At 39.5% G+C, this 13,167-nt stretch overlaps 1 protein-coding gene across 2 annotated transcripts; it reads right to left on the reverse strand.

Annotated features, from left to right (window-relative positions):
* Positions 1 to 268: 268 nt before the first annotated feature.
* On the reverse strand, positions 269 to 6,522 carry tph1a (tryptophan hydroxylase 1 (tryptophan 5-monooxygenase) a). Of its 2 annotated transcripts, none has more exons than XM_035156619.1 (11): positions 6,304 to 6,522; positions 3,854 to 3,988; positions 3,557 to 3,737; positions 3,362 to 3,462; positions 3,198 to 3,265; positions 2,861 to 3,057; positions 2,607 to 2,742; positions 2,388 to 2,514; positions 2,198 to 2,293; positions 1,340 to 1,473; positions 269 to 1,185 (listed from the first exon to the last, which is right to left on the reverse strand). In XM_035156619.1, the coding sequence occupies exons 1-11, from the start codon at positions 6,391 to 6,393 to the stop codon at positions 1,011 to 1,013; spliced, it is 1,440 nt and encodes a 479-aa protein (XP_035012510.1). In that variant the 5' UTR covers positions 6,394 to 6,522; the 3' UTR covers positions 269 to 1,010. The 2 variants fall into 2 exon arrangements, with proteins under 2 accessions (XP_035012510.1, XP_035012511.1); XM_035156620.2 differs by lacking the exon at positions 6,304 to 6,522 and adding an exon at positions 4,984 to 5,154.
* Between the last annotated feature and the right edge of the window lie 6,645 nt (positions 6,523 to 13,167).

The raw sequence follows: 13,167 nt of genomic DNA on the forward strand, positions 1-13,167 counted from the left end.
ATATATAAACTCCATAAAAAGTCCACACAGCCAGCCAATAACTCAACAATGAACCAGCTTCAGGTGTCACCATTAGTCAAGTCTTTATGGTGGATTTAATTATGTGGCCCCCAGAACAAAGACATCATTATACTTACAGAATAGAATTACACAATCTCCAAACTCCCAACTTTTACCATAACTTTAAGGATCTTTGCTGTCATCATTCTCCATCTTTAGGATCATAACCAACATCTCTCTCAACAGGTAACAAACCACTGAGACACTGTGAAGACACAATGAGCTTTTCTCTTTATTATATTTTTTCAATAGTTTGATACATAGCCTATACTCATAATTTCTATATTTCTTTACAGTAGAAAAATAATGTTTTGATTTCAGGATCACTACAATTATATTCACTTGAGGAGAAGGTTCTCAAAATCAACACTGTAAAATAAAATGGGTCGGGGTACATGGGCCAAATTTGCCATAATCAGTCAGGAAAACATTCTTATAACACAGTGTTTTCGCTTTTATAATTTCCCTCAACAACGCACAGAAAAACCAGCATGATACATACACACCAAAAGAATACAAACAAGGTACATTTGTATACATATCACTGGAGTGAGGAAGATTAAATGTGAAGAAGAGTTAGATTAATTACCAAAAAAAATCACATGATCATATACAACAGCAGAGTTAACAAAAGGGAGACCGAAACCACATCCGTGTATGCAACAGCTGAGGACGCTTTAAAATACCATGATGACGTATCAACTGTTTGTTATACAGAAGCCAAGCACACCTGAAGCACTACAGTTAAGCAGCTCTTTGGGTTTGGGTAAAGTACTGATATCAATGGCAGTATATTGTATTTGCCATACACCATGCAGTGGGGACAACAGAGCAGTTAGCCAACGGCAGTGCACACATTCCTGTACCGACAAAGTACAATTCACAACCAGTATCTGTACAGCGATGCTGGGGGGGACAGCGAGCACTGGTGTAAGGTGGTTATCTTGGACTCAGACACCCAGCTGCTTGTTGAGCCGGATGAGGGCGTCGCCCACGATGTCGAGCTCGTGTCGAAGCTCCTCCACGACGCTGTTGATGCTGGGCGTGTCTTTTAGCACGTCCACACTCTGGGTGTAAGGGTTGTATCGGACTGTGAAGGGACGCTTGATGGTCTTGGCGAACTCCCTGAAATGAAAATAATATCATCACTGAATAATACGCAGTAGAAATTTCATTACACGTAAAACAACAGTGTAGTTTGTGGATCATTTTGAATCTTGCCATGCAAGGTGTGTCATCATGGAGATATTATGTTAGATGACTGAGGAGCCAAGCTCACCTCATCTTGACTTTGGCCTCCTCGAAGCTGTCTGACACAAAGTACACATCCTGAAATGTTGTGATGATGCATTCTTGTTTGGACGTGACTTTGGGGTCAAAAGGCATAATCCTTGCATTACCAGAGAGTGCATGCTGAAAGAGAGAAACATGAGAAAGATGCTCATGTAAAGATATTTCATGTTTACACGAGCCCACGTCTGGATCAAGTAATTCAATGGGAATCAGTCTGTATTTTAAGTCTGTTTACAGAACAAATTTCAGATGTCTTTCAATTAATTTATCACAATAAAGAAAATCTGAATAGTACAATTATCACCTAATAACAATAATATACAAAAATATGGTTATTTTTGTATTATTTGCAAAGCATTTTTTTCTAAACAACCTTTCTTGGTGCTTCACACATGGATAAAAGAACAATATAATTAAATTTAATAAGATTTAAAATAAACAAAACAATTAAATAAAAGTAAAAAAAAAAAAAAAGAAATGAAAGCTTTGTTTTTCAAGAATCTTTTAAGAAGGGATTTAAAAGCATTAACAGATGTAACATTTCTGATCCCAGCGAATAAGTCCTTCCAGAGTTTGGGGGCCTGTTCTGCCAAAGTACAGTGGCCTTTAGACAACAATGTATTTAGCATCAACTCTGTCTGTTCAATAAAATGATTTCAACAGGTTTAATAAGAGGATTATTTTGGTTGTAGACAGCTCTTCAGATATTCTTTTAATATACACTGCACATATACTTATATTTAATTTAATGTAGCTGTATATTTAATTTCATGTCAGGACATAAGACTGTGTTAAAACGTCCCATGTACAGTGTGGACATCTCGCTCAATTACACTGCCTTTACCTTAAGCTCACTAATAGATGACAGCAGTCCTGCTCCATATGCTCGCAGCTGCCCTTCTTGTTTGCATAGGCCAAACTCCACTGTGAAGAAATAGCACTGTAACAGATAAAAGAGAAACTATTAATTACAGTTTTTCTGGCTTCACTCAAACTTTGCTTCGAGTCATTTGAACTGAATCAGTGTCACTCACTGTGGCCAGTTTCTGAACAGCATCATCTGAGGCCCCAAGTGAGGCGAGACCGATCTCCTGAGAGAACTGGGCAAAGCTGGGCTCAGCAAGCAGAGGCACGTGACCCAGCAGCTCATGGCATGTGTCCCTGGGAAATAGAAGACCACAGAATATTAGCTCCAGTGGCCTTATATGTGCATTAATGCCACTTTTCTTAATATAGCAGTGGGTATTACTCACGGCTCTGGGGTGTATAAGGGGTCAGAGCTGTGACGCACATACTGGGTACAATGGAAAACGCGGAAGGCCAAACCAGCAAGGAAGTCACGTGGGGACAGGTAGCCTGCCACAGGCCTGATGGTAAATCCAGTACGTTCTGAGGAGATGATTGCAGCATATGTGAGTAATTTACCAAACTGAAATTCAAAAAGGTTTTATTTCCAATTTTTAAGCAAAAGAATCATGTTTTATTTTTTAAAGAAAATCCATCCTACCCCTGAGGAAGCGCGAGACGTCCTCCAGCTGAGGGATGTTGTCCTCCCGACATTCACAGTATTTGGACAGCAGCGGCAGGTTCTTCAAGTATTCGCGGCACGCGTGCGTCGGGTACAACTTGATGAGCTCCCTGTACACAACGCCCCAGGTCTTCACTTCCTCCTCTGTGAACTCAATACGAGGAATGGGATCCCCACTGGAAGAAGAAGTCATAACTTAACAGATTTCCACAGTCAATTCTCATTGTATTGCTTGAGTGCCGTGTTTCCATAGAGGCCTATCGTGGCTTTTAATGTCTAAAAACCAGATAAAGTGTTAATCATAAATATAACGTACTGTTTGTAGGCCATGGCGAGATCTGCAAAGTACTTTCTCCTTTTCCGGTAAACGTTGTCCTTAAAACCCTGATGGAGAAAAGGATGCAAAGATAAGAGAGTGCTTCACATTAAAGAAATGTATCATTTCAAATCAATCCTACAGGTGCATACGGGCAAACTTACAGGATGATCAGCATCCAGCTCAGAGCCGTACATCAGGACACGGTTGGCGCACTTGTCCAGGTCTGAAATTTTCTTTGGGAACCAGGGAACATTGTACATTTCTGACAAGTGAAGGAGAGAAAAACAGTTGTTAAGCGTTATAATCAGGTTGAATTGGCTCCAGTATATGTCTGCATCATTTCAATACTGTCCCACCTTCTTGTAGACAGGAGTTATCTGGAGGCTCCATATCCACCACGTTCACATGCTTCCTCAGCAGCTGGATAATTTCATTCAGTTGCTCGTGGTTGCTGTCGCAGTCCACGAATATCTCGAACTCAGAGTTGCGTCTTTTAGACTTTCTGGACTCTATATGTACGAGGTTTACGTGGTTTTCCTGCAACAAAGCATGCGAATAATTCTGTTATCCCCTGAGATTTAAGACGTGAAGAAAAACGTATATGGATCGATACTGATAGATAGATTGTGTTAACATTATAAGTTTGAGCATACTTGGAACAGTTTGAGTGCCTTTACAAGTCCCCCCACTTCATTCTTCAGGGAAAAGATGATAGTCGCTCTCCCTTTCTCTGATGTATTCTTCTTTTCAGTGTTTTCTTCGATTTTGGTGAAGGTTGATTTGTTTATCTGTAAATAGCAAGAAAAGATAGATGGAGGTAAACTTGTGTAACAGCAGGAAATCATCATCATCATCATCATACAACACCCAACAGTGGTTCTCTTCTGATAGTCATTTAAAGCAATATATAACTTTGATTAACTTTTTTTTAAATATGTGATGATTTAATTTCACCTGAGTATATGTGTACAGATTATATCACTGTTGTTGTTCTATCAATCCTAAAAGTAAATGTGATGCAAACAGAGAAATAAACGAATTCTAAGATTGTCGCACCTACATGTACAGTATGTTGGACGTTTCTATTCTATTGACAATAGTGGGGAGACAGCACTTAATTGAAATGTGTCATGTTCTGTTGTCTTAGTTAGGCCTCAACTATCTAAGTTCCCCCTTATAATAATACTACTAATAATAATGTATTTATATAGCACTTCCGATAAATTAAATACACAGTGATAAAGAATAAAAACACTAAAGGTATGACAGAAAGTTAAGCATCCATAATAATAATAAAAACTAGAACTTGGTCAAATTGGAGGAATGCTCTTAATCACTGAAGAGCATCGTTCAAAGCAGCTTCTCCTATGAACCTGCATCACTCCAAACAACTCCTGCAAACCCTGACAGCGTGTAGCCAACATTACACCCTGAAAATAAAAAATAAACAACGCAGTGTCGATGCTGGGATTAGTGCGCGCCAGCCCGCTTGTCCATTTCAGCACATTGGACAGCGCTCTCGCGTTGACGCAGGCGTGTGCGCGCTGCTGCGCACGCCCGGGGAAAAATCCAGGCAGCTAATCCTGCATCAGATTTGACATGTATGGCAATAACATGCACACACCACAGAATAACTAATCTCCTTACAATCACTGTAACGTTTTCTCCTTCACTATAGTTGCATTCCTGTCACACGAGGTTATACTTCACTACTGAACAAGGTGATTTATGGAGGAGGGGGTCTCACAAGCATCAGTTAAAGTCAGCTCAGTTGCTTTCCTACCCTGTTCAGACCCTCCAGCATTGTGTACACCGCGCGACAGACCAGGTTTCGGTGGAGCCGTGTCGGTAGTATCCCTGACAGCATTAGTGCATGGATGGAGACTGGATCAGCACGGCTCCTCAGGGTCAACTCTTTGCGTCTCGGTTTAACGAAGATGAACTCGTGTCTGTGTCGAAGAATCGCCTTAATGCAATCCCATTTAGATCGCAGGGAAGCCTATTATTAGCTCCGTGCGTGTGGAGGTGTGAGCCTTCGGTCTGTGCAGCGCGCAGGTTGAGGTCTGCAGGGCGCACGGGACGGTTTCACGCATCAGACCTGACCCTCATCAGATTGCGTGTTTTTTCTTCCTTTATGTCATTAATGCAACATGCACTGCTATTATTGTCTGTTTATATACATATTAAAAACTTAGCTCTAGCTGTGAGATCATTTACCATTAAGCATGATTAAATCATTTATTTGTTCTTTTCTTTGGTGATAAAAAATCATTTTCAGTTTTCTGCATTTGTGCAACAATTATTTTGTGTGTCCTCATTAGAAAATGCCTAAAATATTTTGTTCAAAGCTCACAGACACATTGGCTCCTAAAGTCACACGAATGTAGTCACATCTTATTTCACATTTTCCTCCTCCATATGTGGTTTATTTCTTATTTCTTATTCTTTTGTCGTTTTTCTGCTTGTTTGAGCCACATTTAGATGGATCCATGCAGAGAAAACTTGCAAAAATGATATATTGATGCAAACTTTGTCTAAATTTCTTAATTAAAAATACATTAGATTAATAACGTGTGCTATTATATCATCACCCTCAGATCACCCTCTCTCCTGTCAGTGTGCTTTTAATGGAGACATCACAGACTCTGCAGGTCCATCGGTTTATCTTTTATCTTCTATGTAAATCAGGATGTGCATGCACAAACAGCACCCACGCAAGCATTTTGGTGAATTCACATTCAACTTCTCCTAATTAATAGAAAAAATATTATTCTACAATAATGAGTTGCTTATGAGTTGAAATTGGGAGGTATGCTAATTTAAATCTCTTAACCCTTTGACGTAAATTACACTATAACAGAACGGCTTAAATGAATCTGCGCTGACAGCGAGGTAAAGGCTTATTCATTAGGATGACTGCACCAAGCCCACACAACCACTGTCAAAAAATGAAGCATAGTCTTAAAATATCACATAAAAGAAAACCTCTGCACATCAGCCAACACTCATGATCTTTCCACAGTAGGAAAAAACGCGGAGGGACAGGACAAAACAAACCTGAAGGTGAAAATAGTCATAAAGATTATTTGTTCGGATTTCTTACCTCATTATTTAGAAGCTTTTCTTCAAAACCGATGTTCATGGAGTCAAAAGATCTTCCTCTACGTGGTCCTTCGATTTTGTTTGAGTACATGTTAAAGTTCAATTGTGTTGTTTTTTTTTCTTTTTTTATGTAGCCTATGTATACAATAGCTCTTTACAGGTGATTTGTCTCAATAACCTCCTCTATGTAAAGTAGGCTGTCTACCCCAGGAGGCAGCGCGCTTTGCTATTTAACCACAGTGAGAAATAGGAGGGGGCAATAATCTGAGCCACAGCAGCAAATGGAAAAAGAGCAGCACCGCCCACGTCATTAGGGAAAAAAGGGGGGAGATCTTTTATTTAATTATTTCACCTATAAGGTCCCGAAACAGCATGAATGACATCAATCACAAAGTCGGATTTTACAGAGAGAATAAAACCAATGATTAAACCCTTCCTAAGGTCATGTAAACTACTTCGGTGCATTTCTGAAAACCCTAAATGCTGCAGGATAAAGATATGAGCAGGAATTATTGCTTTACTTCTTTTAGTTTTTTGCAATAAACTGTTGAAATATGGAAAATATTCTACGTTTAACCTGTTTTGTTTAACCACAGTGGACCCAGAGCCACTCGTGTTTGCACAAACAACTAATTCTCCTTGTTTTTTGACACCTTGAAGAGGTCAGGCAGTAAGAGGTCAGGCAGTAAGAGGATTCAGGCGTAGCCCACCAGCCCTCATTGTACAGTGATCCCAGCATACCCCCCCTTTTCGAAATCCATTCCCCTGCACGGTAAGCACCTCTGGGTTCTCGTGCACATAACAGAAATAATCTGCTTGTTTTCTTTCTGTAAGCCTTTTAATAAGATCAAGACAATCAGTGGGAAAGGCCTGAGAGGCCTCGGCGGGCAGAATCAAGACGATGTGGCACTAGAACCTGAGAGGCCTCATTACTTTAGAGAGATAACGCCGCTGTTCTCTCTAAGCTGCCTCAGAAAATAGGAAAGTCTGAAGTGTCTTTGTCTGGTCGGCCATCACTTTTAGCTCCATTCACATGGCTCTTATGCAGCGGTACATGTGGCCAGTGCACATGCAGCTTGTCTCAGGTGGTCCTGGCCTGTGTTACCCGTGATATGGGCGGATGCTTTACACAACCCTGAGAAGGCAGCGAGGGGAACTTCCGCCTGCCAGGAGCTGAACCCAGGTCTGCCCCAAGATATTGTGTTAGGCAGAGCAGTTAGCAAGGGTCAAGCTTTCATTATACATGCATGTTTTATTCTAAATGGCAAAGCATTGCCAGAGAAGATCAGCTTAAACGTAATTCAGTCATTATATAGGCGCCGGTCTGTTCTGTCTCTTCTGGTTCTGGTTCTGTGAAACGCATCTGGCAACATATTCATATTGACAGAGGAGTCAGTGATGACATGAGCCCCTGTGTATTACTCATAAAGTTTTAAGCTACACACACACACACACACACACACACACACACACACACACACACACACACACACACACACACACACACACACACACACACACCTTAAGATCAGTGATGATGTTTACTTGCCTGTTAGCTTAAGCTCCTTATCACCTCCACATAGATGGCAACCGTTTCTGCTTTAATGCACTAACACAATACAACACATCGCCAGAGCAACAACACAAAACATTTGCACACCCCCGCATGTTACATCTGCATACAGTTATTGTAAGTCTCAATTAGAAATAATAACCACAGCAGACAGAGCGTAGCCTTATATCATCCTGAAGCTGCTCATAGAAAGACATTTATTTATTTTAAATTACAGCTGAAATGATTTGTCGATTACTGGATGAATCAATTTACACCACACCAATTCAATTACTTCTTAAGCTCAAACATCAAATATTTCCTATTTCCTTTTTTAATGTGTTTTTTGTTTTTGCTGTATTTTTGTAAATTAAATATGAATATGTTTTAGACTGTTGATCATATAAATCGAGCAGTCACCACTCAGGAAACTTAAACCATCTGATATTATGTTGGCTAATGACGATAACACAGTTATAAATAACACAGCCAAAGAGAAAATGCCTGAGAAATAAAAGTGAATACAATCATTTAAACAGTGTAAAGGACAAACCGAACAGAGGCAAGTACAACATAATGTTATTATTATTTTTATCTCCACCAAGGAGCTTATGTTTTCACCCCTGTACGTGTGTTTGTTCATAAGCAGATTACACAAAAATTGTGGTGTGGTGTGGATCAGGGAGTGGATCCAGGAATAGTGTTTTCCTCTTTTTTTTTACCATTGTGACATTTTTCAACATTTTCACTGATTTTACAGAGAATAATTCCTGGATCTTGATGAAAATATTCAGGGAACTGAGATTTATGAGTGTGTGAAATCGGGTGCAGCTTGATTGAATACAAGGGGACTGTTGGGCCTTGGCTTTAGTTAAAAATGTTATAATACCGCAATTGTGAGGAAATGGAAAGCATATTTATAAAAGAGATTCGAATGAGGCTATAGAGCTGACAGATCTGAACTTATGAGATCTGACATATAGTTGTCAGTCTGCATTTACACATAATTTCTGTCTCTGTGGTAGCACTGGTTGCAGCAATCATACTGATGGGGAGCATCACAGCATCAATTGCTGCCTAAACCTCAGATTTTCTGAGTGTGGTGGACTCTGGATAAAACAATCATGCAAGGATTTTAACATCTTATAAAATATGCGGTTGTATTTCTTATTATCTTCAGTCTCTATAAAAGAAAATGGGAGGAGAAAATTTGATTTCTGTCGAATAAACTCATGAGGTTCTGCGTCCGTCCATTGACACCAGCATACGTCAGTGAACGTCACAAGGAGTTAACCAGGCTGCAGCTGCCTAAAGCAAAACAAACAGTGATGTGGACCTTATAGACAAACTCTGTGACTAATACTCTGAAAAGGCTTGATTTTTTTCCTTTTCCGAGAATAGGTATTCTAGGCTTGTGTCTCCCTAAAGAATGAGCAGGAAAAGGACAAAGCTCCTGAATGGCATGAGTGCGTCATTGTTCAGGACTCAGTAATGAACTGTTCTTTTCACAAAGCCCAAACACTGAGCTGAGCTGCCACTGAGCAGGATCAAGCTCGTCCAAATCCACTTACAAATACATTTTCAGCACATCACTGTAAGGCTGCGGTCGCTCCGGTCCTGTGTTTGATCTCTTCATGTCTTGACAGCTCCTGGATCAGATCTCCGTCGTTTAATGTCATTTTCAGAGGCCCGTTAGATTTCACACAGTTTGCAAATCACAACTTTTTCATTCAAACTGCTTTCATTTCAGTATTTATTATGAATACACCATCTCTAATGTTATCTGTATTGAATTATATGTTTCAATAGTTACCGACTGTAATAAATAATATGATGTTGCTCGTGCTGCTTTCCCCTTCACAGGGTGACACAGTTGCTCTGAGATGCTTTAAAGCCAACAAGTACTTTGACAAGGCAGAGAGAGTGTGGCCTGAATAAAAGGCTTATTGTGGTCCACCGTCCTGGTGAAGCAGCTACCTTGCGTCACTGTAATAATTAGCTTCAAGGATGAGATAATATGATGCAACGATTCAGCCATTCACAACCATTTTCCAAGCAGAACATTTGAAGTTCCCCCCCTCGATGGTCATGGAGACATTCTTCCACATTCAGGTTTACAAATGTACTGATGTTCAAAAAGCACAAGGTAAAAAGGTTATTCAATCCCTCTTTATATTCATCAACATACATATGTATGTACTGTAAAAAAAAAATGCCCTCAGTTATACCTAAACTCAAATATTGAATCATACTAATATTGATCTGCTGCAGGAGCAGATAAGGCTCTTCATGCTCTACTGCACTCAGATCATGTGAGCGCTCAATAAATACATTCACACATCTCAGTGCTGAAACAAAACCTACTTTTATGGAAACCAGCCGTGGAAACTCTGTTGTTGTTCCCCGAACATTTCTTTATATAAAGTTTTAGTCTTCTGTGTTAATTACTCTGTCGAGGTGAGTGAGAAGGAGATGCTGTGTTACAGATGTGTATGAGTGTGTGTGTGTGTGTGTGTGTGTGTGTGTGTGTGTGTGTGTGTGCGTGTGTGTGTGTGTGTGTGTGTGTGTGTGTGTGTGTGTGTGTGTGTGTGTGTGTGTGTGTGGCAGCTGCACCGCGACCTCTCTGTCCCAGTTCTGTTCACTTCAATCAGAGGGATTTATTCACAGTGTCTGAGCACCCAGAGATCTCTGTGGCTAATCTCACCCCTGGTGCTAAGAATCTGCCCAGCATGAGCATTAGAATGTGTTAGAACTGCTCTACATCCCACTGGAGACGTGGGAGAAAAGTTGCTCTAATATTCGTCAATAACTTATTGGGTTTTCCACAGGGAGGTCAGAGGTCACAGTGCCTTTGATAGATATTCAGTGTCTTGCTCATAGATGCCTCAGCAGGGCAGATGCCAGCTGAAGTATTTACATTCACACGTTACTGTAATATTGTTTTCAACTCTGTAATTTGACTTGTTTTAAAAAAGAGCAACACTTATTTTTGTATTTGTTTTATATGCTACACAAAGACTGAGATAGATTTTGCACAAACCCTCAGTCAGTTACTTGGAGAAAAACAGGAAAATAATGGGAAAAAAACCTTAACTTTAGCTTTATAGTTTTCCTTCATGTCTTCTGCTATTCAGTGCACGATTCATTCAATCATTTTCACAAAAACATGTTATTTCAAAAATATTGGCGAACTGGTAATTATGCAACTAGTGTGTTTACTTATCGTTATGTATATGTGTAACCCAAAAAAATTCATGTCTCTATAAATTGCAGCTTCTTGAAATCTCATGTGGGATGTGCCAGAGATTTGAATGACAGCAAAATACAAACTATATGAACAAACAAAGAAATAGATGCAGTCAATATATAAACAATGGCTTCAGTATGCTACTATAATTAATTATTTTCTCATCTATTGCAGAGTACAGATTGATTGAAGATCAAAGTCGAGTAGAACAAAAAATAGAACAATTGTAAATTCTTTCAGCATCAAATGCAAACACTACAGTGAACATACTGTACCATGAATGCTCAAACCAATCTGTGATTGTAAGTCAGACAACATCTGTTTAGTTGCACTTGTTTTAATTGTTGTGGCAACAGACACCAAAAACAGTTCTTTTTAATAAACAGATTGAATGTTTTCTATGATAGATAACAGTATATTCAGAGTAAAGACTTATTTTTGTTGCATTGGAAAGATCATGTTTAACAGAATACTGAGTATACAGTGTATTTCATATCATTTCAAGTCCCTGTGGTTCTACCTCTGTAGAATGGTCATGTAGCTCTTTCACTCCTGAGTAGTGTTGTTTGAATTTCCAGAAAAGCCAAGGTCTTCTAATGACACTTCATCACCAGAATTCCACTCTTTCACCTGATCCCGAGCCTTGTTTGAACAACTAACTAATCAGAACAGTGAATGGTCGTCCTGCGTGTGCTTCCTGTGGCAGGACTACGGCTCTTTAATTAGCTCCGATTCTTTCATTGCAGAGCAAACAGCAACATATGCCACTTGGTGACAGGCGTCCGTGTGCACAAGGAGAGTACAGGATAGAACTGTGCCCATAAACACCTGCCGCATTCAAAATAGAAACGTCACAATGCAAAAAAAAGAAAAAGAAAACGATAGTAAACTTTAAGATTCACTAAAAGTATCATGCAACTATTCCGGAATTCTATTTGAATATGTTTTAATTACTAATGAATTTAGCTGATAATACAACCTTATTTCTCTAGTACAATCAATTAAAAACTTTGAGAAAACTAATTGTATTCACTTTTTATTTGCATTTAGTAAAAATGTCTTCATCAAATTCCAAGCCTTCCTCCATATTTTGCTGAAGATCTCTTACCAACTAAAGCAAATATTCTAATGCTTTCATTTTCAAGATATCTTCTTACTATCGAAATACTCAAAAACTATTACATTTACTACAATATGAATTTAACCAGCCTTCATCACGTTGTGGGTGAGATTATCTGGCACAGACCTCGACCCAGACCATAATTTCGGATTAGAAATCTGAGCGGATCAGCAGTTGAAATATATGGAGTCCCCCAGGGCTCATTTCTTGGACCACTGTTATTCAACCTGTCGGGCTAAATTAACCATTTGCAAGTCAAATCACAAGTGTCATTTATACGGATTAAGCTGGAGAAAAATGTCCCCACCACTTTTATTGAAGTGGCAGATTTAGTCTCAATTACTTTTAATATAATCTATCAAAAATGTTTATAAAATCAAATCCCTGCTTCAGTTTAAATTATGTATTTAGTTGCCCCATTTAAGGACAAAGGCCTTGTGGGTAACCTGTGTGGGTTGGATGTAGTTCAGCGGGTGTGTGGGTAGTAAATCTCACTCGAGTGTAGGAGTGAGGAGTATCTGCATGTAATGGCTGCCAGCCACATTAATGTACTGTACATCCTACAGGTAGTGAGTTATAGTAGTTCACTGCTGCAGAGGAAAGTTCCTGATTATGAACGTCACAACATCTCACCACCATACCTCAGTGGAGTGATCTGGACTGTCAAGACTAGTTACCAGCTTTATGAGCCAGGTTAAAAATAGAACGAGTGTGTGATACATGGCAATAATATTGCTTATCACAGCTGACCAAGTGGTTTAGAGCAATGCTGGATGCAATTAAACTTCCATCAGACAAATAAAGACAGGGTGGAAATACAGAAATAAAGTCAGCCCACTTCATGACGAGGAGGAAGAAAGAAAATCATTCACACACAGGCAGGCACGGAGAGAAGTGGCATCAGACAGGGGAGAAAGAAAACAGCATTTGCAACACGACTTACCCT

The sequence above is a fragment of the Hippoglossus stenolepis genome, chromosome 5, assembly GCF_022539355.2.
Source record: "Hippoglossus stenolepis isolate QCI-W04-F060 chromosome 5, HSTE1.2, whole genome shotgun sequence".
NCBI lineage: Eukaryota > Metazoa > Chordata > Actinopteri > Pleuronectiformes > Pleuronectidae > Hippoglossus > Hippoglossus stenolepis.

Bases quoted from the DNA above. Each gene is read 5' to 3' on its own strand.
- tph1a (XM_035156619.1), bottom strand. From the start codon at position 6,393: ATGTACTCAAACAAAATCGAAGGACCACGTAGAGGAAGATCTTTTGAC. The intron at 3,463-3,556 runs GTGGGACAGTAT...TTCACTTGTCAG, and splicing joins TAACTCCTGTCTACAAGAAG to AAATGTACAATGTTCCCTGG. The intron at 3,058-3,197 runs GTACGTTATATT...TTCTTCTTCCAG, and splicing joins CTCGCCATGGCCTACAAACA to TGGGGATCCCATTCCTCGTA.